At 43.3% G+C, this 25765-nt stretch overlaps 1 protein-coding gene across 1 annotated transcript in view; it reads right to left on the bottom strand.

Moving 5' to 3' along the window:
- Positions 1–25765, bottom strand: part of Ube2u (ubiquitin conjugating enzyme E2 U) — a 59537-nt gene that overhangs the window by 11352 nt on the left and 22420 nt on the right. Inside the window, exons 6-8 of the mRNA XM_037202732.1 lie at positions 22494–22542; positions 12325–12413; positions 4640–4721 (exon numbers count right to left, since the gene is read on the bottom strand). Coding sequence (XP_037058627.1) covers positions 4640–4721; positions 12325–12413; positions 22494–22542 — 220 coding nt within the window. The remainder of the gene's footprint in view (positions 1–4639; positions 4722–12324; positions 12414–22493; positions 22543–25765) is intronic.

Genomic DNA, 25765 nt, shown 5'->3' with positions numbered 1-25765 from the left:
TTCCTGTCTCTTAGGAATAAGGCATTTATGAATATTCAAATGACCGTCAAAGTAGTGTAAAAAAGCCTTAGAAATGAACACCAAATCACATGATTGATTGGTGAATATTTATGAGCTGATTATGATAATGAGTTTCTATTAATAGTAACCAAAATACATGTAAGAGTTTAGAATTTGCATAAAATATTTATGACAGTCATATTTCCAGTTTTCAATCCTAGTTTATGGACTATACCCTAGAACTCCCCAAACAGAACCATGGGCCTTAAATTTCAGGGTTTTTTTCTAAAATTAATTTAATTGAATTCTAATTTTAAATGGTGAGACAAGAGGCACCTGCATTTTTTTTTCCAGCGAAGTTAACTGAGTACCTACTATGTGCTGTGTCCTCCACTAAGCACCGAGAATGTGAAGCTATTCCAATGCCCCTGTCCTGGAGACTTTCCCATGAATAGATGAATCTGAACTGCATAGATGCTGAGAGAGATAGGAACTGCATAATACAGAGGAGGGGCTGGGGGTTGGGACCCCTGAGCGCATAAAGGACAGTTTCACATGGAGAAGAGCGTGCTTGGATCCATGTCACCCTTGTGGCCTGCAGTGCCAAGCAGAAGGGAGGTGGCGTAGAGAAGGCAAATTGCAGGCTGATGGCCCTAGATTCGTGTGCTCAACTACGTGTTGTTTTCTAACTCGAGATAAATTTACATTTTTCACATATTTCTGCCAGAGATTATTTTCATTCTGTGGAAAGCTGGGGGGCATAAGCTTTCATATTCCCCACTCCTCAGGAACTAATGTTTCTTGAATGTTCATATGCCAAACTTCAAATATGTGGTATCAGTCAAGAGACTCAATGCAAAACAGCTTTGCAAGGAAGGTTGCTTTGTGTCCAGGGTGACACATTCTGAGAGGGAAAGAGCCCCACCCAGGTCTGCCTGACTCTTCCCCCTGCTATTCCCAAGGAAAGGTTTTCCATCTGTGACAGGAACAAGGGCCTGAGCAGACGCAGAGCAAACAGTGCCAAGTCTTATGGGCATGTCTGTGTGCTAGGCAGCCCTAGAAGCTTGATTTGAATTATTACCTCTTTGAAAGGCAGGTGCTATTGAACGAACACATCTGAAGCCAAAGGAGTCAGACACAGTGCTCAAGGTCCTAGAGGTAAAACCCGGACAGTTCCAGGGCCCCTGCACTTGAACATGTACACCAGAGGCCACCTTTTGACTCAGGCCAAGACTTAACTCAGGGTCCCAGTGAAGACGCTGCTGGGACAGATAGCCCAGGTAGTAGGCACTGATGGGGAAGAAATCTCAGGTCTCCGAGCAAGAGTGAGAAAAATAGTTGAGTGTGGCTTAAGAATCAAGTATAGCTGGATGAGGGCAGTGATCGGGGGAACTACAGGAGACGGAGAGACAGAGGCAGGTGAGAAAAAGAGTCTTTCCTTAACACAATGCAAATAAGTGTCTTGATTTGCATTTTTCTTTCTAATGAACTAATGAACGGATCCTTAATGAGAATGGAGCTAATGTCCTTATATGTGGTAAACTAGCTGCTCTGTTCACTGAGCCATATCTCCAATGATGTTTTTTAAAAAACAAAACAAAACAAAAAACCAGGAAATATCAGTGTAAGGAAGACATTTTTAAACATTTATTTAAAACAGAGAGATGATGGTCACAATGGTATACATTTGTTATCCCCATACCCAAGAGGCTGAGGCAGGAGGATAGCAAGTTTGAATTTAGCCCAGGTTACAAAGTTAGTTCAAAGCCAGCCTTGTTTCAAGAAACCAGGGGCTGGGTATGTGGCTTGTCAGTGGTTGAAGCTTACCTAACAGTGCAATGCCCTGGCCTGGGTTCGGTCTCCAGTAGTTCTGAAGCCCCTCATCCTGCCATGATGACTATTTTGAATTGTTCACTTGGTTTAGAATCATGAAGCATCATCAATACTTCTGAGCATGTCTCATTTCCAGAGAGATTTGACCGAGGAAGGAAGAGCCATCTTGATGTAAGCAGCTCTTGCCCATGGGCTAGGATCCTGGACCGAGTAAACTGAGAAAAACAAGAACGCAGCCTGGGCACTCGGATCTCTCACTTCCCAATTATGAACACAATGTGACGACCGCCTCACCTTCCTGTTTCAAGCTTTCCCTGCCAGGATGGCCGATACCCTCACACTGCAAGCCAAAACAGACCCTCCCTTTCTTACCCTCTTTCCTTGAGTATTTGTTCACAGCAAGGAGAAAAGTAGCTAACACCTAGCCCCACCAAAAACACCACGAAGGTGGCTGGAGAGATGGCGTGGCAGTTAAGAAAGCTTTCCGCTCTCTCAGAAGACCAGAGTTCATTTCTCAGAACCTACATCAGGCAACTTACAGCTACCTGTAACTCTATCTCCGGGGATCTGACTTACACATGTGTACACATGCACCCCCATACACATACACACACACACAGATACACACTCAGGCATAAAAGTAAACAATAAATCTTTAAAGAAACAAACTCTGGTACATAAAAGTATTATGGTATACCTATACGATTATTCACGTGAAAATATTTTCTACTTGAGCCTTCAAGTGAACACTTTATCATATATTTTGATGTATGATATATTATGCATTTTGATGAACATTAAGAATTGTTGATAATTATCTGGGAAGAGGCTGAAATTCACTATTCCTTAGGTTTCTACTATGCTTGCATTTATTTGCATATACAAATATTTATGCCACTACAAAATGCATATAAGTGAAATATCTTTTAAAAACTATTTTCAATGTGTTTTTTTTCTGACTACTCAATTTCACAATTGATAAGAAGCAAATAGCATTTGATCTGTACATATTCTCATCAGCCACCAGATGGCACAAGGTGTGAGCATTTTATTCTGACAGGGTCACTGCACATAACTTGACCTACAAACTCCAAACTATATATTTTGAAGTGTTCTGTCAGTCAAACAGCTCAGTTATTTTAGCCACATGTAGAAGTGAGTGGCTAAGTTGAAACTGACGTGGTCCTCATTTTTCTGAATCTTGGGGTTCTGCATGACTCTGGCGCTACATCATGAGCCAATGAGCAAACTCGGAAGATAAAGCAGCTCTGTTACAGGAAACAGGAAAGGGAGCCACGTCAAAGCAATGGCCGTCTTAGATTCTGAACACAACCGCAAAAGAAACTTGACGCATGCGGGCAAGAGAAAGCATGTTTATACTCCTTCAAATTCAGCTTCATACACTGTTTTCCTGCCTATAATTCATGCCGGAAGCAGAAAAGTGATAACAAAAAAAAAACCTTTCTCTACTTTGGTCCAAAGAAGAGTTGTTGCTAAAGTTTGGAGAGAAAAAAAAAAAAAAAGTTAGCGAAGTCTATTTGACGTTTACTCAACTTCATAACATAGTGCACGGTTAACGGTGGTGTGTTCCCCTCTGAAACGCCGGATACTGACTGCGGAGAACAGGAGCGGCAGAGCAAGATGAAAATAAAGAGGTAACAGGTCTTCCCTTCCCCGCCTCATGGCAGCACATTCGCTAAACACCGGGAAGAAAGCACACTGTTCACGTGCTTTCTGTCCTGTGTGGACTCCAGAACACACGCACGTGCGTACGCGTGTGCACACCCCCCAACACATACACACACACACACACACACACACACACACACACACACACGCACATGCACATGAACACACACACACACACACACACACACACACACACAGAGTGAAAATAGAAGGGAAGGGAGACTATTTGGGAAAAGGAAGGGGCCCAGCAGAGAGATGGGCAGGGATAGAAAGGCAGTGTTTAATATGTCCTGAGTATGTGTCATATTGAATGAAAAAAATATCATCATAAACCCCATCACTTGGTACAGTAAACACACCCTTATTTGTTGTGTGTGTGTGTGGTGTGTGTACACATGTGTGTGGTATGTGCATGTATGCCTATGTATTTACATGTGTGGCTGTGCACAGGTAGGTGTATGGAGGCCAGTGGTTGACATCTGATGTATTTCTTGATTGTTCCGCTAAGGTACGTTTCCTTGCTTAGCCTGACTCTCCAATTTGGTTAGCAGAAAAGGTATCGCAGCTTGACAGGACCCCCTGTCTGTCTTCTGAGCACAGGGATTGCAGGAGGGACAGCAGGCCTGCCTGGCATTTACATGGGTGCTGGGCACCTGGTCTCTGGTCTTCATACACACATGGCAAGCACTTGATTCCCAGATCCTCCTCCAATAAAACAATTTTAAATCAGACAAGAATAAAGATCATATATACATAATCTTTACTCATATATATGCATATATGTATTTGTATATATATGGTTCCCGGGTGAGAAATCTTGGGGCAGACAAAGTCAGAGCTATGAGAAAGTTGAAAAGGTGACTGGTGAGAACTAACTCTGAAGAGCACTCGCTTGGTTCTTCACTATGGCTCATGTCCTCTCTCCATGCTTGCCAGCTTTTCTACCTGAGCTCCTGTGAAAGGAGATCATACTTTCTTATTATTGTTCTCATGCTTAGAAGAGGCCTAGGCTGCCGTTCCCAGGCTTCTGCTAATGGCTAAGTGGATAGTAGGGAGCAGAATCACCCACATTCAAGGTCAACGCTATCACACAGTCAAAGTCCTCGGAATGTCTTACTTCAACTTCCACTGCTTATGATGTGGCAGACGCTGTCCCCTCCATTTGTAATACCGTTCCATGAAATCTGGATCTCCCAAAACTGAAACAAAGTGATTGAAAAAGAAGTATTCATATACACTCTATTAGTCCAGAGCTGAAAGTAACTCACTTTTCATTAAGTTGATATGTGACAATTGCATACACTGTATAGTTCATGTTACAATGCCTGAAGACTTTGCAAATGTTTTCTTTTTATTGGAACTGTGTAATACTCAATATTGTTTGAAATAAGTAGATTGTGACTTAGAAATTGTTTTCATTATAATGACATTCGTTTATATATCATTTATGCAGTTAAATAAAATTTATGGGAGACCATTATTTTGGACTGAAGTCCTGCACTAGGCCCCAACACCAATACAAGACGGAGTTCCTCAAGCTGGGTGGTGGTACATGCCTTTAATCCCAGCACTTAGGGAGGCAGAAACTGATGGATCTCTGAGTTTGAGGCCAGCCTGGTCTACAGAGTGAGTTCTAGTAAAGCCAGAGCTACACAGAGAAAAGCTGTCTTGAGGAAAAACAAAAAAAGGTGGCATTTCCTTTTTGTTGTTGTTGACATGTTCAGAGCGTCATGCATGCTTCAAGCAAGCAGCAAAGTCCTCAGACAAAGTAGAGTCACAGCAACCAACAGGAAGGGCCCAGTCAGGCTGGACAGTGAGATGAGGAAGTATCCTCTGCTGTCCCCTCAATGAGAAAACTAACTTGATTGTTTCCTGGCTCCTGTAGGAGCCAAGCTCTCCTATCCCTTAGTTAAATGGCTACCCAATTCATGATTCCCTAATAGAAGCCAATTTCATCTTTAAACTTGCAGAAACTTTGTATCTTAGTAATAGCAATGAAGTATTAAGATAACTCATGAAAATCACAGACCTTAATAGCTTAATGAATTTCTAATTTAGCACTTGGAGTGAAAAATTAAATCTTGGGATTGGAAGAACAATGTTTTCTTTTCTACTCTGAGGACGGTTTTTGCTTCCAGTTCTGGGAAAACCCAGAGCCTGTGCACACCGGGTAGGTTCTGCTGGGCACCTACATCCCAGTGACATTACAGATCTCCATCTTCCCTACAGCAAGAATCTCCAATAGATGGTCCTGCTGGCCCCAAGGGAGCCCTTTGGCCACTGTGACACTGTGACACTGTGACACTGCCCCTCCCCTGGCTGATGACAAGAGCTCCAATGGCCTCCCTTGATCTGAGCACTGGGAGCTGCCTCTGACCCAGTTCATCTTTCTGGATCCATGCCAGTCAAGTTCATCCCTCTCCCGAGGGGTGAGCCTCTAACACTGGAAGGCAGATCTTAAGGAGGCCTTGGCTCCTTCAACGTTTTCTTAGAACCTGGTTTTTCTAGAGACAATCATCTTCACTGTTCCTGTAAGAACCTCAGTTGATGCTCTTATTAAAATTGATGTTCAGAAGCTGGAGAAATGGATTGAGGTTAGGAGCACTTGCTGTTCTTCCAGAGGGTCTAGGTTCAGTTTTCACCACATGGAGTTAACTGCCTGCAGTTCCAGCTCCCGGGGATCTAAGGCCCGGCTTCCACCAGCAGACGCATGTCATTACACGTAACAAAACCCCCTTTATGTCCAATGCAGGGAATTCAGTTCAGTGGCCGGGCACTGAGGTTCCATCCCCAACATTCCAAACATCAGGATTTTGATGGAGGTTGACTGGTACAGGTGCCAGTGGACTTGCCAGACCTCCTGTGCTGCATTTCCATCAACCCAGCTCGTGTCTTTGTTAGGATATTTTGAAATCATGTTACCTTACTGGCTCACAGGTTTGTGGTTAGTCACAAGCTTTATGCTGCCAGTCAAATTCACATTAAAAGTAACAAAAACTGTACTCTTGACCTACATCACATATCCACACATACTACTTCCCTCCCCTTCCCTCCCCTCTCCTATTCTGAGTTCGTAGTTGAACCACCTAACTGGCCAGATGCTCTCCACTAGTCTTATTGTTATCTGGAATCTCTATCATATCAATGGTTTACTTTTCCTTTTGACAGGGCTTCTCTGTGTAGCCCTGGTTGTCCCGGAACTAGCTCTGTAGACCAGGCTGGCCTCAAACTCATGTAGATCTGCCTGCCTCTGCCTCCTGAGCACTGGCACTAAAGGTGTGCATCACCATGCCTGGCCAATGATTTACTTTTTCTTTGTAGTGTAAAGTCATTTGCTTTGATAGAGAAAAAAATTTTTTTTTCCTTCTGTTAAATTACATGATTTTTCACCAGCAGCATTTCTATACACACTCTAACTTTTTTCTTCCTCAGACCCACACGAGCACACACAACCACACTGTCTTCCAGGCCTCATTAGACTCTTGGTGCTGGCATTTGAGGAGAGCATCCTCTCCAGTAAAGAAGCAATCTCAGTTCTCTAGGGTTCTTAGTGAAGGGTCGGCTCTCCTTTAGGTGAGAATTATAAGTGACGTTAATGGACCTCTCACTATAGGCTGTGTGGATGTGGAGTAGGTATGGAGGAGAGCCATTATACGGTTATGCCAGACAAACAGACTAGAAATGTTCCAGTGTCTTCTTATCAACAATCTTCAGTTTGCATGGTCAAAATCAAAAATTTTGCTAAGTTTCTATTACCTGCCTGTAAACTCCTTAGAAAGCTTACCCACAACATGTGTCTTATCTCCAAGACCCAGTCAACTGTTAGGATCTACCTGGTCAAGGCACGATGCTGATCAGAGGAAAACACTGAGGGACAAGGGCCGGAGAGGGACAAGGAAGGAGAAGGGGCCCAAGCTCCAGAGGGTGAAATCCCTCCCTCACATTTCTTGTCTGTGGGACAGTTTTGTAAGTCATGGCAGAAAAGGGTCTCTTCCACAGCTTTTATAATGTAATTTTTTCTCTTCCATAATACAATTCTTTCTCTTGAAAATTGCAATGTTGCTTCCACTCTGGGATTTGTTTGTTTCTGCAGGAGTGGGGGGGGGGGAGGTGCGAGGTGGGGGTTGTGGAGGTCAGAACCTTGTGCCTCCCTTCTTTTTTTTTTTTTTTTCCATAATGAGGCAGGGTAGAAAGAGGCGGGGAAAATTTAGGCGGGCGGGCGGGGGGGGGGGGGGGATGTGAAGAGAGAAATAGAAATACTCCTCTCCTGGGAATTAATCCAGTTGAAGTCCCTTGCCAGTGGGGAGGCAAGAATGCTCAATTAACAACCGCTTAAGGCCTTTCTCCCTTCCCAGCTGTAAACCTGTAATTTTCTAGGAATCTCACCAGAAATCCCATTTGCAGGGAAAGGACACATGCGTACTATCGTCCTCGCGCAACCCTAGAGGCTTCTGGTTTCCCCTTAGCAGATTATAACTTCATCCAAGGCACCTCCAGAACCACTCTATAATCTCACTTATCCAATGAGAACAAAGCAGGGCAGGAATCTCAGAGTGACCTTTTGAAATGTAACTTGAGAGTCACCAAAAGGGTCCATATGGATAATACTGAGACAATATATTGCCGCTCTCCTTTGAGAAGCCCATGCCTTATTTTTCCTACTTTCCCTTGGGAAGCATATAACCCACTTGGGTGTGTCTTTCTTTCTGAATGTCCGTCTCTTCACTCTTATGCTTAAATCTATACTAAAATAGCTTTAACAGACTTTCCAACTTTGCCTCATCGTTGGCATTGAAGCCAGCCAGGATTCTTGGCCTGGCCTGAGTCGAGGTCTCTAAAAATCTAGGAGAGTTCAGGTTGCTGTGTGCCAATTTGTCCTTCCAACACTGACAATGATGTACCTCTCGTCCTACATATGCAGAAGCTGACTTCAGAGTTGCCCATCTTCTCTGGAGGGACTGTCGCATCCAGAAAACATGGTACCAGCTTGTACTAGTGTGTTTTATTTGCATGCATACTATTTTTAATATTATTATTAACAACAGAGCACCTAAAAGCAGGATGAATAGAGTTTGCTTGTTAATAGGGATGAAAGATGGTATTCAATGAGGTAAACCATTCACTTGCATTTGCTTACCTGTAAGGAGTTGCTAACTTCTGACATCATGCTGTTCCCACCTGTGGCTGTGCGTTATAGTCACCCGGGGAGCTTTCAAAACCACCCCTCCCCGGTCCTACTGCCAACCCTGATGGAACTGGTCTGGGTGTGCTCTTTCTGTTGGAATTTTTACAAGCTCCTCAGGTGGCTCTAATGAGCGGTTGAGGCTGCGAGGCCCGGCTCTGGAAGCAGGCACACTGCCTCTCGCAAGGAAGGAAGGGCCTTTGGAAGACTCAAAGACTCCAAGTCTCCTGGGGTGAAAGCAAGCACCCCCCTGATGCCGGAGGCTGTTTAGTTTGCCCGCTGACAGCAAACAAGCACCAGGGAGCCTCCGCTCGGCTGCACCGCACAGCACGCCGCTCTCAGGAATTCTTTTCCTGGAACGTAAGCATTTCCGTATGGGGATCATATTCTGTCGTTAAAGAGCTGTTCCTACAACCATATGCATGGCTTTTCTCTCTGCCAAACTCTTTATTTGACATTTTATAGTGATGGGCAGGGAACAGTGGGGTCACTGGTACATTTCTCTATATGATTTCCTGTGATTGTGAATGAAAATGACATGTATTGCAGAAACGCTGCCCATCCTTCAGCATTTCAATGCAAATCTCACACTATGCTGTGATAATATGTTGTCATATTATAAAGGCAGAAGAGTATCATAGGAAGGAAATGTAGTGCCAGAAGCCTAATCCAAGTCTTTGGATGATGGTGCTAATAATGGAGAATGGTCATGTGTACGGAATGTGGTTCCCTAGGTACACCCTAAGCGCTTCGATCCTATGCCATGATTGTGTTGTGACTACTGTTGTCTTTATAAACAAGGCATCTGGGCCAAGGACAGTGGTAGACTTCCCAGTGTCACACAGCCAGCAAAAGATAGCAAAGATAAGCCCTGGGAATTCAGCTCCAGAATTTACCTTCTTTATCGATATGTGGTATTTTCTCCTATGTGGGTGACCTTAGTTAAATGACCTGGTTTCTCCTAGTCTCATTTTCTCATCTGACAAAAAAGGGTTAGAATAATGTCTAGTCCCTCAGACAGATAGATGTATGACTAGTTGTTACATCTATTAAGGTGTTCAGTAAATAAATATTGGTTGACTAAATAAAGGAATGATGAACTGGGGTGGTTAGAAGCATAGTATATACAGATACACTCTATAGATTGTATTGTGAAAAAATACACTCATGACTATTGCGGCATTGATATCTAGACATAGCTTTGCGGCTCAAAAATAGGAAAACGTGTTAATATCCAAATCAAAACACAACTACTTCCTACTCATAAAATACAAAACTCCTAAAATATGCATGAGATACTAATAACCTCACCAGTGATAAGAATATAAATGTGTAAATGAAGTTATAAGAGTTTTCCTTTGTATTTCTGAGTCATCGAAGTAGCATTCTACAATTTAAAAGCTTTATTTTCATTACTGCAAGGAAATTAGGCCATTAAAAACTCAAGTGTTGGCTCTCATCCAGCTGAACTATCTAAAGACGACAAGGCCAGCAGCACATGTCAGGTTTACATTTACTTTTGAAAATTAGGTGCTGGCTGTTTTTGAAGGCAGGCTCTTGGAACAGTTTTAGAATGATTCCAGTGAAGAAGAGGCAGTGGGATTGTGAAATCTGCCATCCAGTGTTAGATTCAAAGTCCCAGAAATACTTATGGGCTACAGATAACTATTCCCAGGCTCTTGCTTTTGCAGAGGATGAGTTACAGACCGGGTTAGTGACAGACTCATGTGCAACAACAAAATTCAACAAGTTGGAGTCAAATGCCTTTAAGGGAGGGACCACTATCAGGAAACCGCCATCATTTTCTTTCATTTTAAAATCGCCTTTTATTAAGAGACAATTATTCCCAAATTCTCTCAAATTTCGGCATATTATTGTATCTTTTGCCTAGGAGTTAAATTTCTGAAGACTCCTATGTACTTACACATTACCATCTTGTATTTTTTTCTTTTTTTTTTTTGTTGGGGGTGGGGAGGAACTTGCCTTTTAGTCCCTGGAGTTAATATCTTTCAATATCATGTTTTCACAACAAATGCTTATTGTCCCCAAATCCACCTGTGCGCCTCCATACGCCATGCATGGTAGGTGCTTGAAATGTACCGACTGGTTAAGGTGCAGCTGGCCACCAGGCTTTGACATTTAACACCTGTGAGCTCTAATATCAGAAATAAAATTAATTGAACTAACAGTGTTGCTAAAATCTGTGTATCATAATGCACTTTGAATGATTTTTTTCAACCACTAATGTGTGGCTGAGGATGATCAATCAATAATCAATAATCAATAACCACCTTCCTGAAAGAGCATGTGATTTCATAAACATTATCTATCTTACTTGGTTTTGTATTTGTTAAGCTTAGTAGTACTTTTGCCTTAACTTATGCCTAAAAAGTAAATACAACTTCTTGCTATAGTTAGGAAACAGCTACAATGAGGTGATGTACAATGAGACTCAGAATTGAAGCAGTGACCATGAGGGTAGAGGTGAGTAGAAGCATTATAATGTTGTAAGAAATAATCAAGAATACAAAAAGATTAAGAGGCATATGGCTGTTTTTGGATTCTTGGGCAGAAGAAAATGCAAAAATAGTGAGTTACAGAGAAGGAAGAAAGGACAGGCTTGGGAGCTCCAGGGTGAACTGGGTTCAGGATATCTTCAATGGCGTGCCTGTACCATATGTAGGTGAGGTTCAGTGCATTGGCTGCAAACATGTATGTGGGTGCAGAAGAGGGTCTGGCTAGAGATGTGGTTTTGACATCACTGACTGATGAAAAGCATGGCAGTGTGAGAGGCCTTTCAGAGAGAGAGAGAGAGAGAGAGAGAGAGATGGGGAGAAGGGTAGGGAAAAGGTCACCACTGAGAACAGAGGCAGAAGAATACTTAGGAAGGAAGAGTAAAACTCGCGGATGCAGGGTATCTATCATACATATCAAGGAGAACACAGGCAATGACAGCTAAGAAAGACAAGCCCTACAAGATGTCATCGCAGACTCTGGGATCTGCCGTCCCTTCTAACTTCACAATGCCTGTGCCACTTTGGCAGGATGGCTGGGACAAAGCCACCTTTTCACTTAACTGTGTGGAGACTGGATAGCCTACTTGGAGGCAAATAAAGACACGTACTCTAAAAGTCCGGTTAAACGGAACCAGTTGCCCAGCTCTGGCACTCTGTCTTTGTGGTCCCCAGACAATGTTCCCTTGCATTGATGTAACTGAACAGCCCTCTGCTCTCACATTTTCTGGCTGCATTCGCTCTCCACCTGGCTCTGACTCAGGGATAACTGTCTGTGAAATGGAAAGGTCCACCCTGCTGTGAACTCCCTTTCTTGGGGAAAGGCAGTTAAGTAAACCTCATAAGGTTAAGAACTCCATCAACTGCCTACTCTTCCTTCTTCTGGCTTTTAAAGAGACTCGGGTCCGTCAGGGCTCTATACAAATGAGGAACTAAATTAGCAGTTGTTGAGTGAATAGCCTAGTATAGAGAGGCAACATCACAGTCTATTGGACTTGCATAGCAGATATGTGTCAACTAGACTTTGTTGAAAAGTAAGACAAACTGAGACTAAGCAACAGGTTAATAGATATTAGGAGAACACAGAATAAGGCCAGATCAGCTTACACGAAGTTTTGGAGAGTTCTGCAGTTTTTGTCGTGGCTATCTCAGACCATGTCTTGTAGTAATCATTAAATGAGATTGTCTTAACTACCCTGAAAATATAAACAAAAGTCAGACCATATGTAATTTGTAAATTCATCCTTAAAATTATCAGAGCACACGATTTAGCTAATATCGTATCAAACTAGATGGATTTGAAAATTCGACACTCTCTTCTTTCCTTTTCTTTTTTTCATTCTTTGGAGACCAGGTCTGTGTGTCCCTGGCAAGTCTTGATCTCTATGTATCCCAGGCTGGCCTGAAACTCACAATCTTCCTGCTTCTGCCTCGTGTGTGCTAGGATTACAGACATGTGCCATCATCCTGGGCTTTGGACATACATCTCTAGGAATTACACATTTGCTAGATGAATCAAACACATTAATTTCACCACTGATGAGTATAAATCACTGAAAAGCTGTTAATTCATTTTTTTCAATAACGAATGGACATGTTCACCTGTGTGCACATTTATCTATACCGTAAAAAGAAAACTATAGCTTTAAGACGTCTGCCTTTAATGCCAATATTTAAAAGGAGCTTTAAGGGAAGCATTATATTTGTAATTTTTTTCATTCTGCCATAAAGTTTTCTTAAACATCATATCAAATTTAGTATGATTGTTTTTATTTCCTCTTCATAGGGAGAATAAAAGCATCAGAATGGAGATTAATTTTTACACAGAATCTAGCCACATGGAAACCCCCTCTTTCCTCATCCCCACACCTGAACATCTCCCTCTCTAGTAGTGTCATTATGCCCTAACAGGGGAGTGGAGATGATTGGAAAGCAGTGAGTGGCAACTCTGGAACACTTCCCCAATCACTGCATCGGCGCGTGTTTTGACTATGAACTTGTTGAACACAGCGATTTCTAGCTCTGTAAATAAAAAATTACTTAGAGATCATGTTCAGGCACATGAAATCACCAGCTAACCAGTGCAAGTAGATGCTTAAGCATCAGGTGTAACATCCCTTATGTCTGTTCTGCAATTTAATTTCTCGGTTCTTTGGAAGAAGAAACACATTTTCAGTCAAAACAAATATATTAGTATTAATTTTTATGGGTCAACTGTAAGTTCCTTAAGGTAAATATTTGACTCAATTCTGAAATTAATGGAGCAATATTTAAATGGATCAGCGCATCCATTTATTTAGCAGTTTACGACACCTAATTTTAAGACTAACATTTTTCAAATGTGTTATTACTTTTCCAACCACACGTAAGTAGAACTCTGAGACTGGGTGAAGATGAATTAACCGTTTCTCTTATTGCATCCAGCACAGCCTGCCAAGCTTCACGTGACCAAATGATATGCGAAGGTAACTTGAATTTGCCCCTTGAAATGTTTCAGCATTTTGCAAAGAGGGTAACAAAATGAAAGGCTGCCTTGTATCTCCTGCACAAAAATCTTGAGATCAATTTGCCGTCACAGATCATTTAGCAGACAACAATGATCCAAGAGGAAGGAAACTGTCAACACACTGTCTCATGAAAAAAAAAATTCCATCTGTAGGCACAATCGTCTCCATTGTCTTTTGTGTGTTTGAGGATGACCCATGACCCTCTCCCTTCCCAGGGGTGTCCTGTTCAGTTTCAAACTGTTAGCCCTCTGGAGACTTCTTTTCTTTCTTCCAGAATAATTAAAAATATTACCCTAAAAAGCATAACTGTGGTTAGCTTGAATACACAAAGCAGAATATTTTAAACATTTGCATTTCCAATTCTATAAAGGAAACAGTCCCTTAAAATAACAGTAACTATATTTACTGCTATTCAGAAAGGCTATGAAGCTAACAAGGAGATAAATGGCATAAAAATATGTTTGTAGTTCCCATCAATATCAAGAACATACTGAATATCATCTCTGACAATGAAAAAGGAGAAAATATAAATTTATAAATTTATACTGGAGAGTAGAGCTGGTTATTCAGTTGAAATAAGACATATCCCTGAATGAGTAAAGAGAACACCTTTCTCTATTCCCATAATAAGGCGCTGCGTGGTTCAACATTTGGATAACATGATACATTGACCATACTTCTTTAGAAGTGACAATAAACAAAAGAATTTGGAGGACAGCAATAAAACTTTTGTTTGACAGTCATCAGGGAGTCATCTGGGTGCATGTCTGTGGAAAGGAAGGAGGCATCCTAGGCTCAGGGAACATCCTCAGCCTAGGCTGGGGTATGGTGTGCATCCACGTACACACAGAGGATCTTGGAGGAAGGAAGACAGGATGAGGCAGTTGAGTTCAGCGGAGTGTTCAGACTGAGAGCAGCTGAAGGCTGTGCAAATGGGTGAAGCTTGGCAGCACAGAATCATGACATGTGGGCGGAGAGTGATTAGAATGCTTGACCACCCTGGCTCATCAGAACTGAGAGCCATCAGTGTCTGCTGACTGGGAAAGGAAAGAAGAAGCTGGGGCTTGAGCAATGGTTTCCTCAGGGGTCTCACACAGGGTAAGTTCCCTCAGACTAAATGGGGGATCAGTCAGGAAATGAAGTAATGGAGGGGTGAGCTACCTGAGAGTTTATGGGGCTAGGAGCAAAGGTTAGGACTGGGCACAGACGAAACCAAGATAAAGCTGAAGAAAGATCGGTTTGGCCACTGACACGTGAGAGTTGAAGGAATGTTGGGGTCAAATCTTTTCTGAAGCCCAGAAGACTATTTCTATTAATAGAAAGCATTATGTGGGACTGTAGTAAAATATGAGTGTACTTTTAGAGGCAGACTCACGTGATGATATGACAGAAAAGCCAAAATGACCTTTGGGGATCTGATGGTGAAATTGGAAATGGAAAAACAAATAGAGAGAGAGATGGACAGATGAAGTCATTAAGGAAGACAATCTCCAGACTCGTGTTTAGAAGAGGAAGAGCAGACACCAACTTAAAGGGAGCCAGCAAGGGTGCGGTCCTGTGTTTTATTGAGCTGCGACCATTTATTGTTGAGTTGCATCAGCACAATATAATAACCACAAAGGCAGATGTAAGCCCAAGATGCCCAGCCAATGTTGAGGAGAAATAGCTTCCTTGACAGGACATGGAAAGGAACTTGTAGAGACCTGCTCTCAAGAGGAGCCCAGGTTGGAGGTCATTTCTAAAGGCAGGCCAGGAACTCCCCTGTGGACTAGGGAGCAGAGCTTTCTTTGCAGAGGGTGATGTGGAAAAGCATGTGTCCCACAAACTGCTGAACACAGCAGTCCCTGCTTACCCACAGGCAGTGAGCACATTCCAAGACCCCCAGTGGAGGCCAAAATCACAGACAGTACCAAACTCTGTGTGTGTGTGTGTGTGTGTGTGTGTGTGTGTGTGTGTGTGTGTGTGTGTATCTCCACCTATACATCTGTATTAGTCACTGTCTTGTTGCTATAACAAAAGACCTCACAAGAACAACTTAAGGAAGGAAGGGTTTTGGGCTCCCAGTTGGAGGGAGGGAAGTCATGGTGGCAGCTGGTCACATTGCAGCCAGGAAGAAGAGAGCAACACATGGTGCTGCTTGGCTGTCCTTTTCCCTTTCAAAGATGTTCTGGGACATGGGGCTAGAGGGATGGCTCAGCAGTTTAGAGCACTTGCTGCTCTTGCAGAGGACCTGGGTACCATTCCACATGGTGGCTCTCAGCCATCTCTAACTCTAGTTCTAAGGGATACAATGCCCTCTTCTGACTGCTGGAGACACCAGGCACACACATGGTACATATACACAAACTCAGGCAAAACATTCATATGCATAAATTTAATAAATAAATCTAAAAAATAAGTAATCTTAAACAGAACAGTTATGACAACATACTATACTAAAGCTATGTGAATGTGTGTGGTATCTCTGCGTCTTTGTGTCTTACACTGTTTTATTGCCCTGCACTCACCCTTCCCATCATGATGTGAGTTGACAGATGCCTATGTGAAAAGATGGAGTTATGTGAGTGATGCAGGCATTGTGAGATAGATTCATACTGCAGCAGTCCATCAGATAGTCTTTATGGCTATTGGATGACTGATGGACATAGAGTAGACTGAGCATGGATATATTGGATAAGGATCTAAGTCTCCTTCCAGGTGATAGAGAGGAATAGCACAAGACTCATCCTGCTGCTTAAACTGTGAGCAATTTAAAACTTATGAAAAAAAATTTTTTTCTGGAATTTTCCAGCAAGGGGAAAAAGGCAGGCTTACTGCCTGGATGAAGAAAGTAACAGTGATGCTGTTTTATAGAAGCAACACACAGCTTGAACTTTGGCTGGTTGGAAACATCTCCTATACCATCAACTAGTTCTTAGCACCATGGTTAAGACTACAGGGTCTGGAATTAGTGGGGTGAACCAGCCCTCTGGCTCCATTACTTATTGGCTGTGTGATGGGGTAAGTGATGTAACCTTTCCCCACTTGTTTCCTCATCGCTAAAAGAAAAGCAACTTTTCTCCAGGGGTTGTCATAAGTATTCAGTGAAATCATGCCTGAGAAGAGCCAAGTTTCACACCTCGTCAGCACTCAGAGTCACTGGCCTCCTCAATTGCCTTCCCAAAGTATCTCATCATTTCTCACAGCTCACTCTAGACAGCCTCCTAGCTGCATTTCTGCCCCCCCAACTCTTTATGCCAGGGAGGGTGATGCCTCTCTGGAAAGTGATATTTGTCATCTAATTCTAGAGGATGAAGTCTCAACACTTTCAAGTGAAACTCGAGGTTCTTCATCAGCTGGCCATGCCCTTCCTTCTTCCGGTCTCTCCTTCATCCCCACCACCTCTTGGGATTTCCTGTAAATCTTACATATCCTATAATATTGTACTCCACTCCTGTTTCTGCACAAATATTTTTAGTTATAGCTCTCCCCTCTTCTTTTCATTCCACACTCTTGTTCATCAAAGTCTGGATCCAGCCAAATAATTGCATATGAAGGCTGCCACAGGGGGCACCTGGGGTTTCGTCTCCTCAGTATCTCTCATGCTCTTCCCCCAATGATGGGGAGAGCCAGCTCTAAATGAGAGCAAGACTGACAGCCCAGGCTCTCTGATCAGAGCATTTATTTCAGGGATAGGCATAGGAATTACAAAGATTAAACCAGGACTGGGGAGATGGCTCTATCGGTAAGGACATTTGGCACATGTGAGGACCCGAGTTCAGTTCCCAAATAAAGGTTGGACCAGATGTTTGCATCTGTATCCCCAACATGGCTGCAGGTGTAACACAGTACAATAGCTAGGGCTTGCTGGCCAGCCAGGCTCGTCAAAAAGCGGTGAGTTCCAGGTTCAGTGAGGGACCCTGTCTTGAGTTAATAAGACCGAGAGGAATAGAGTGATCCATCCAATGTTCAATCCACCCAATGTCTTCCCTTGGCCACCACATGAGTGCACATGGTTACATGTAATATATATATATATATATATAAAATGGAGCCCTTAAAGAGACAATTAGTGGATGTTTCTCCTCCTTATGTCCTTTTATCTTGGAAATATTTTGTGGATTTCAGTATAGGTGTCTTATATATCTTTTGTTGCATTGTGATACTATTACAATGACATGTAAAAATTTTCTTGCTGGTGGCACACCTCTAGAACCTTAGCATTGTGGAGGCTGAGATAAGAAGGTGGTAAGTGGTTTCAAAGGCAGTTTTTTTTTTTTTTCCTATTTGGATAGTTGTGTTTATTTAAACTTATTTATTTATTTAAATATAGTTTATTTAAATATTCCTCTTGTCCCTAGAGTCTTTGCTATATTCACTGACTTTGAAGATTTCTCTACTTGCTTGGATTTAACTGTGGACACAGTCATGTCATCTGGGAAAAAATAATTTGCAGTCATCTGCCCCAGACCCATAGGTTTGTTCTCTGCAGTTTTAGTTACCTGTGATTGATTAGTCATGGTACATGCTTGAAATGGTACCCAGGTCCTCTGCAAGAGCAGCAAGTGCTCTAAACTGCTGAGCCATCCCTCTAGCCCCATGTCCCAAAACATCTTTGAAAGCGAAAGGACAGCCAAGCAGCACCATGTGTTGCTCTCTTCTTCCTGGCTGCAATGTGACCAGCTGCCACCATGACTTCCCTCCCTCCAACTAGGAGCCCAAAACCCTTCCTTCCTTAAGTTGTTCTTGTGAGGTCTTTTGTTATAGCAACAAGAAAGTGACTAATACAGATGTATAGGTGGAGATACACACACACACACACACACACACACACACACAGAGAGAGAGAGAGAGAGAGAGAGGAGAGAGAGAGAGAGAGAGAGAGAGAGAGAGTTTGGTACTGTCTGTGGTTTTGGCCTCCACTGGGGGTCTTGGAATGTGCTCACTACCTGTGGGTAAGCAGGAACTGCTGTGTTTAGCAGTTTGTGGGACACATGCTTTTCCACATCACCCTCTGCAAAGAAAGCTCTGCTCCCTAGTCCACAGGGGAGTTCCTGGCCTGCCTTTAGAAATGACCTCCAACCTGGACTCCTCTTGAGAGCAGGTCTCTACAAGTTCCTTTCCATGTCCTGTCAAGGAAGCTATTTCTCCTCAACATTGGCTGGGCATCTTGGGCTTACATCTGCCTTTGTGGTTATATTGTGCTGATGCAACTCAACAATAAATGGTCACAGCTCAATAAAACATCAGGCTGTACCTGCAAAATGTGGATATTGAGATCATGTCTTGGTTTTAAAAACAAAAAAGCACAGACTTTTAAAAGAAGCTTAGAAAGAAAAGAAAAGAAGGCTGTGTGTGTGTGTGTGTGTGTGTGTGTGTGTGTGTGTGTGTGTTCTTCTCAAAGTGACTCATTCAAATAGAACTCACTCTGACCTTAGCATTCCTCAAATTCCTTCTTAGCTATACTACTAGTCTTTGCCCTGTGGCCTTGGGCACCTGGTGGAATATGTTTGCTACACTGTCATTGTCCCTGCTGTCTTTCCTGCAGAAGAGCTCTGTATTCTAGAATACAAGGCTCATGAGTTTAGGGGTCACACATTAAAGGGATGTATCCCCAACACTGGGGTATAGTGTCTGCTACAGGATAGTGTGTTCAGTGAATTAATTTTAAAGACATGAATAAAGTACCTGCCCTTCCATGGAAAAGATTATGCCACAACTGGTGAGTGGCACTCTAGCCAATATGCAAAAATTCCAGCTGCTTGCACAAGTTCAACATCCACAGAACGCCCTGGTTCAACATCCACAGAAACCCCTAGTCAACATCAACAGAAACCCCTAGTTCAACATCAACAGAACCCCTGGTTCAACATCAACAGAACCCCTGGTTCAACATCAACAGAACCCTGTAGTTCAACAGCAACAGAACCCCTGGTTCAACATCAACAGAACCCCTGGTTCAACATCAGCAGAACCCCCTAGTTCAACATCAACAGAACCCCCTAGTTCAACATCAATAGAACCTCATAGTCTAACATCAACAGAACCCCCAGTCAACATCAGCAGAAACCCCTACTTCAACATCAACAGAACCCCCTAGTTCAACATCAATAGAACTCCCTAGTCAACATCAACAGAACTCTCTAGTCAACATCAAACAGAACCCCCTAGTTCAACATCAACAGAACCCCATAGTCTAACATCAACAGAACCCCCTAGTCAACATCAGCAGAAACCCCTACTTCAACATCAACAGAACCCCCTAGTTCAACACCCACAGAACCCCCTAGTCAACATCAACAGAACTCTCTAGTCAACATCAACAGAACTCTCTAGTTCAACATCAGCAGAACCCCCTACTTCAACATCAACAGAACCCCCTAGTCAACATCAGCAGAAACCCCTACTTCTCAACACCCACAGAACCCCCTAGTCAACATCAACAGAACTCTCTAGTCAACATCAACAGAACTCTCTAGTTCAACATCAGCAGAACCCCCTACTTCAACATCAACAGAACCCCCTAGTCAACATCAGCAGAAACCCCTACTTCAACATCAACAGAACCCCCTAGCCCAACATCAACAGAACCCCCCCTGCTTCCCTGCCTATGTTTTGCACAGCTGATCAGATTCTGCTTGAGTTTTGTTTGGTCTTTTGTATTCAGAGGCCACACTTCTGGAACACATTTCTATATGTAGATCTTTTCTTCTTGCTCATGAAGTTAATGCAAAGCTCCAAATCGATGAGTTAGATGTCACATTGCTAAGAGCAGTATTTCTCTTTGAATAATCTCTGCAAGACCTCATTGTGATGCGTTATTTAAAAAGTAGGGTCCAGCAAGGTGATTCAGAGGACATGAGTCCAATCCTGGGAACTCTGCTAAAAAAGGCTGATGTGGCAGCATGCATCTGTAACCCCAGGACTCTTAAAGATAGATGAGAGGCAGACAGGAGAATCACCTAGAAGCTCAAAGGCCAGCTTTCCTGAGTACACTGTTCAGCAGCAGAAACAAGAGAGACCTAGTCTCCCCTCTCTCCATCTCTCTTTTCTCTCTCTCCATCTCTCTTTCTCTTTCTCTCTCACACACCACATGAACACATAAACACAAACACCAATAAACAAAGAATGAGTGACCCAAAGAGAGAAGACACAGTTGAGCTGTACATCAGAAGACACATATTAGGGGAAAACATGGGAACCCACACAACCAATCTCATCAAGATATATGCTAGAACCATGGAACATTCCTGAAGTCCTGACTCTCTAGCCCTGTCCTACCTGAAGACTTCTCTAGAGAATTCAGGGTTGCACAAAGTGGGCTTGATTAAACCAGACCTGATTCGGGGTCATTTGGTCTTGTCTGAGTTCAGAGGAATTGCTGAAACTAAATCAGAGGCAATCTTCTGAACAGGTCCTTTGGCTTTGTTGGTTAATGTTGGCACTGTGTGAAGGATACCACAAATAGTTCAACCACAAGCAGCAAGAAGATTGCTGTTCCAGGGAGACCCATGGTTCCTAGATGATGAGACAGCGTGTGTGCATTGCTGATCAGAGTATGATCAGGATAGGGAATGTGCTCAGTCTAGATGGCAGACTGAGTGGACAGCAGCCCCTTCACTGAACCCCAGCCAAGTGGCTCATTCACTGGACCGTGCACGATCTTTCTGCACATTTTTAGGACTGTGTCATAAACAGAAGCCACTTAAGTGGCCAAAGTTTGCTTACCTTATGGGATGGCAGTCAAGGAAACCTGGGTTAAATCAAGCATGACTTCAATACTGGCTAATTGGCTTTAAGTTTAGAGAGCAAGAAGCAAAGGCTGGTATAGTTTTACCAAGTATTTACAAATTGGGAGGCTCTGTAGACTGCCCCTTGCTCAGATGCTCAAAGACAAAGTAATGCCACACGGTCAGGCTGTCTCTTAAAACTTACAGTGGGGGCTGGAGAGATGGCTCAGAGCTCAAGGGGATTGCGGCTCTTCCCAGAGGTCCAGTTTGATTCCCAACATGAAATCTCTGCAAAGCTCACAATCCCTTGGAATTCCCCATCAGGGGGAGCTAGCACTGTGCTCCTGTGCGCCTCATCTCTCACACACAATTAAAAATCAAAATATAAAACCTGTTTTAAAGAAAAGGAAAGAAAGAAAGAAAGAAAGAAAGAAAGGAAGGAAGGAAGGAAGGAAGGAAGGAAGGAAGGAAGGAAGAAAGGAAGAAAGGAAGGAAGGAAGGACAGGTACAATGGTGGCTTTGGCCCTGACTCAGTTCTCTGAGATAAGGTTAACCGTATCTTCTCCTAATATGCTCGGAGTGGTGTGATCTACAATGGCTCATGCTTGTTCCATGGCAGCACTCTCTTCCATTAAAAAATAAAAAATAAATAGATCAATTCATTATGGATACATCAAAGGTAGATTCAATAGAAAGAACTCAACAATTTCCCACATTCTTCCTAAAAATATTTATTATAAGAGAAACAAATAAGTCCCTCTCTACAATAAATGACATAAAACTCGAGGCTGGAGAGATGGCTCAGCAGTTAAGAGCACTTGCTGCTCTTCCAGAGAATGGTGATTCAGTTCCCAGCACCCATATCAGGGGCTCACACTCACACAAAGATACAGCTTCAGGGAACCAATGTTCTCTTTTCTCCTCCACAGACACCCACATACACATAAATAAAATAAACATAAATCTTTTTGAATGTTTTCATTGGAAACCATAAAGTCAGTATCATTTCACATTGGTTTTGGCTGAAAATTGACAGAGATGTTGATCAAGAGAAACTTACCTGAAACTCTTCTGTGGCTTTTCGTATAACCCTAGGCTGTCATGTCTTTCTGCAAAGAGGAAATAGAACAGGGTTCTGGTGACTTGGAGCTGGAACGTGGTGCTATATGCATTCTTTCCAAAATCTCAATAAAATCACAGTGAAGGGATAAAAAAAAAAAGTATAGCACAAAACATCGAAGAAGTCAAAGAAAAATGACAAGAAAAAATTTCAAGATGGAAAGCAGATGCCAAATGGTCACTGTGTTGGCAGGTCCCGGAAATCTGAAACCTAACCGAGCAATGAGGAAAGGCCGGTAGACAGCAAGCTGTATTCCAGAAAGAACTCAGGGGCCAGAAGTGCCAGGTAACTCTGAGAGGAGAGGCCAGAGGCAGAGCACAGACCTGCACTTACCATCCTCACCCCAGAGAACCACAGGGGTTCCCTCCCCAGAAAGGAGGGAGGATGCTTACCCTCGGGGAGACGGTCATGGAGACTGAGGCTGAACAGCACAGGAGTGTGGAGGACAGAAAGCGGGAAGAAGTCAAGACTCCTCCTCTGAGGGACTGTGAAAGCGATGTTCAGACGAAGCAAAAAGAAAACAGACTTCATCCCAATGAGAGAAACAGAGATAAAAGCTTCAGAAATTCCTGAAGGAAGTGAAGGGTTCTGGGAAAGATCGGGGGTGGGGGTGGGGGGGAAAGAAAGCCACACCGTGACACCCAGAGACAAGTAGAACACACTACAGCTGCATTGGCATGGATCCCTGGTGGGGGAGGGGACTCAGAAGGCTAGAACAGACAGGCAGACCTACCTTCCACACAAGCCTCAAATCTAGTCACAGATGTTGGCGAGACAGTGATTCCTTGGAATAGAGTCAGTGGAGGAGAGATTCCACTCTGTCACTCAGCAGCTGGGCCCTTCTATTGTTAAGCACTGAGCTACCCTGAGGGCCTGGGATTAGGGGATGCCCAACAGGTTAGAAAGACAACTGTCAAGCCCCTGGGGGAGGGGAGGCACAGAGGGGCAGTGGAGAGCAGGAGGGCCACACTCGGAGGGTTGAAAGGTGCAGGCAGGCAGGAGGCTAGCTCAGGCTGGGAAGCGGAGGAGGAGGGAGGAGGAGGAGGAGGAGGAGGAGGAGAGCCAGGCCTATGCTTGGAGTCCAGGAACCCAGGTCATCAACTAAGAAGTCCTTGGAGTTTGATAGCTTTGAGCCTGAGGTCAGAAGGGGGTCAAATTCTGGAATCATGGGTTGTCATTTACCGCTGCAGAGCCCGAGGATTCTGAAGTCCACAGCAGCTGGCCACAGCAGAGTCATCAATCCTCAGGGAGTGTTGACAGTTCAAAGGCAGGTCCTTTGCCTGTACACATCTGAGTGTTGTGGTTACTTCCTACACTCCCAACATACAGGGGAGACACCCTTCAGCTGAAATGTCCCCCAGAGCAAGGTCTGGGGAGTCTTGGGAAGGTGAAAGACCCTGCCTAGCCCAAAGGATGCAAGCCCAGCTGAGGTGCCTGAAGGAAAACAGCTGCTGTGGAGACCACTCTGGTGGATACCCCTTGTTTGTCCAGTACGGACTCGGAAACAACAGCACACACCAAAGGGAGACGCAGCCCACAAGGTCAGCTGACCAGCACTTGCTCTAGATGTTCAGGACCCAGTAATCGGCTGCTTCTGCCCCGTAGCTTTGCTCTGTTCTTTTCAATGTGTGTGATACTCTTTTGACTTACAACATTTTTAGCAGGAGTTTTAATCTGTTGTATCTTTTTTATTTGTTTCCTCATTCATATATTTTTCTAATTCTGTTTATTTGTTCTTCTACTGAGTACTTTTTCTCCTTGTTTTTCCTGCTGTATTTCCTCCTCCACTGCTGACACTCAGCAGGACTTTGACCTTACCTTGTTGACATGTTTTTTTCTTAAATACTGGTGGTTTTACATATTATTCTCCTTATGTTTATCTAATTTTGTTTTTTGAACGTTTTCCCTATTGGGAAATCATTTTTTCTTTTTTTCCCAATCTTTTGCTCCTTAACTGTATCATAGTACTTTCCTATTGCTGTGATAAGACACCATGACCAAGACAGCTTATAGAAGGAAGCATTTAATTGAGGAGCTCACAGTTACAGAGGATTTGAGTCTATAACCATCATGTTGGGGGCCATGGCAACAGAGAGGCAAGCATGTCGCTGGAGCAGTAGCTGGGAGTTCACATGTTGATACAACAGCCATGGGACTAAGAGGGGAGAGAGAGAGAGACAGAGACAGAGACAGAGAGACAGAGAAAGAGAGAGACAGAGACAGAGAGACAGAGAGAGACAGAGAGAGAGAGACAGAGAGAGACAGAGACAGAGAGAGCAAGAAGACAACAAATGTATCTTGGCATAATGAAGGTTATATGAAAAACCTATAGCCAACATTATACTAAACAAGGAAAAAGAACATTTCTTTTAAAACTTGGAAGGAGACAAGGGTGCTCAGTCTATACATTTTTATTCAACAGAGTACTCAAAGTCTTCTGTCCAGCGATAAGACAACAAAAACAAAAGGAGGCTGAAGAGTTGGCTTATAGGTTAAGAGCACTGGCTGCTCTACCAGAGGACCGAGGTTCAATTCCCAGCACCCACATGGTGGTTCACAACCACCTTTACCTCCAGTCCCAGGGGATCTGATACCCTCTTCTGGTCCCTTGGGGGCCAGACATACATGTTGGTAAAACACCTAAATACACATAAAATGAAAAAATTAAAAAGAAAGGAAAGGGGTGGAAATACAAAGGGAAGCAGTCACATCATCTCAATTTTCAGACAACTTGAATCTTTACTTAAGACAACAAATACCCCATCAGAAAACTCTTAGAGCAGACAGACACTTTGAACCAAGTGGCAGGATGCCAAATCAACTAGAAAACTAATAACTCTATTAGAAGATTAGCATCCCTGCTGGGTGGTGGTGGCGCATGCCTTTAATCTCAGCACTCAGGAAGCAGAGGCAGGCGGATCTCTGTGAGTTCAAGGCCAGCCTGGTCTACAGAGTTCCAGGACAGGCTCTAAAGCTACACAGAGCTACCCTAACTCAAAAAAACAAACAAAAAAAGATTAGCATCCTTTCTGTTGCTGTGACAAAATACCCAGGGGGGCGGGAGGTGGGGGGAAATGGGGATAGGGCTTACTTTGGCTTACTGTTCCAGAACAGTCTCTCTATGGGGAAGACAGGACAACAGGAGCAGGAAGCTGGCTCGGTACTTTGCATCAACACTCAACAAGCAGAGAACAGGAAATGGGGGCCGGCAA

The sequence above is a fragment of the Peromyscus leucopus genome, chromosome 2 (assembly GCF_004664715.2).
Source record: "Peromyscus leucopus breed LL Stock chromosome 2, UCI_PerLeu_2.1, whole genome shotgun sequence".
Classification (NCBI taxonomy): Eukaryota; Metazoa; Chordata; class Mammalia; order Rodentia; family Cricetidae; genus Peromyscus; species Peromyscus leucopus.
This window is presented reverse-complemented; position numbering and strand designations above follow the sequence as displayed.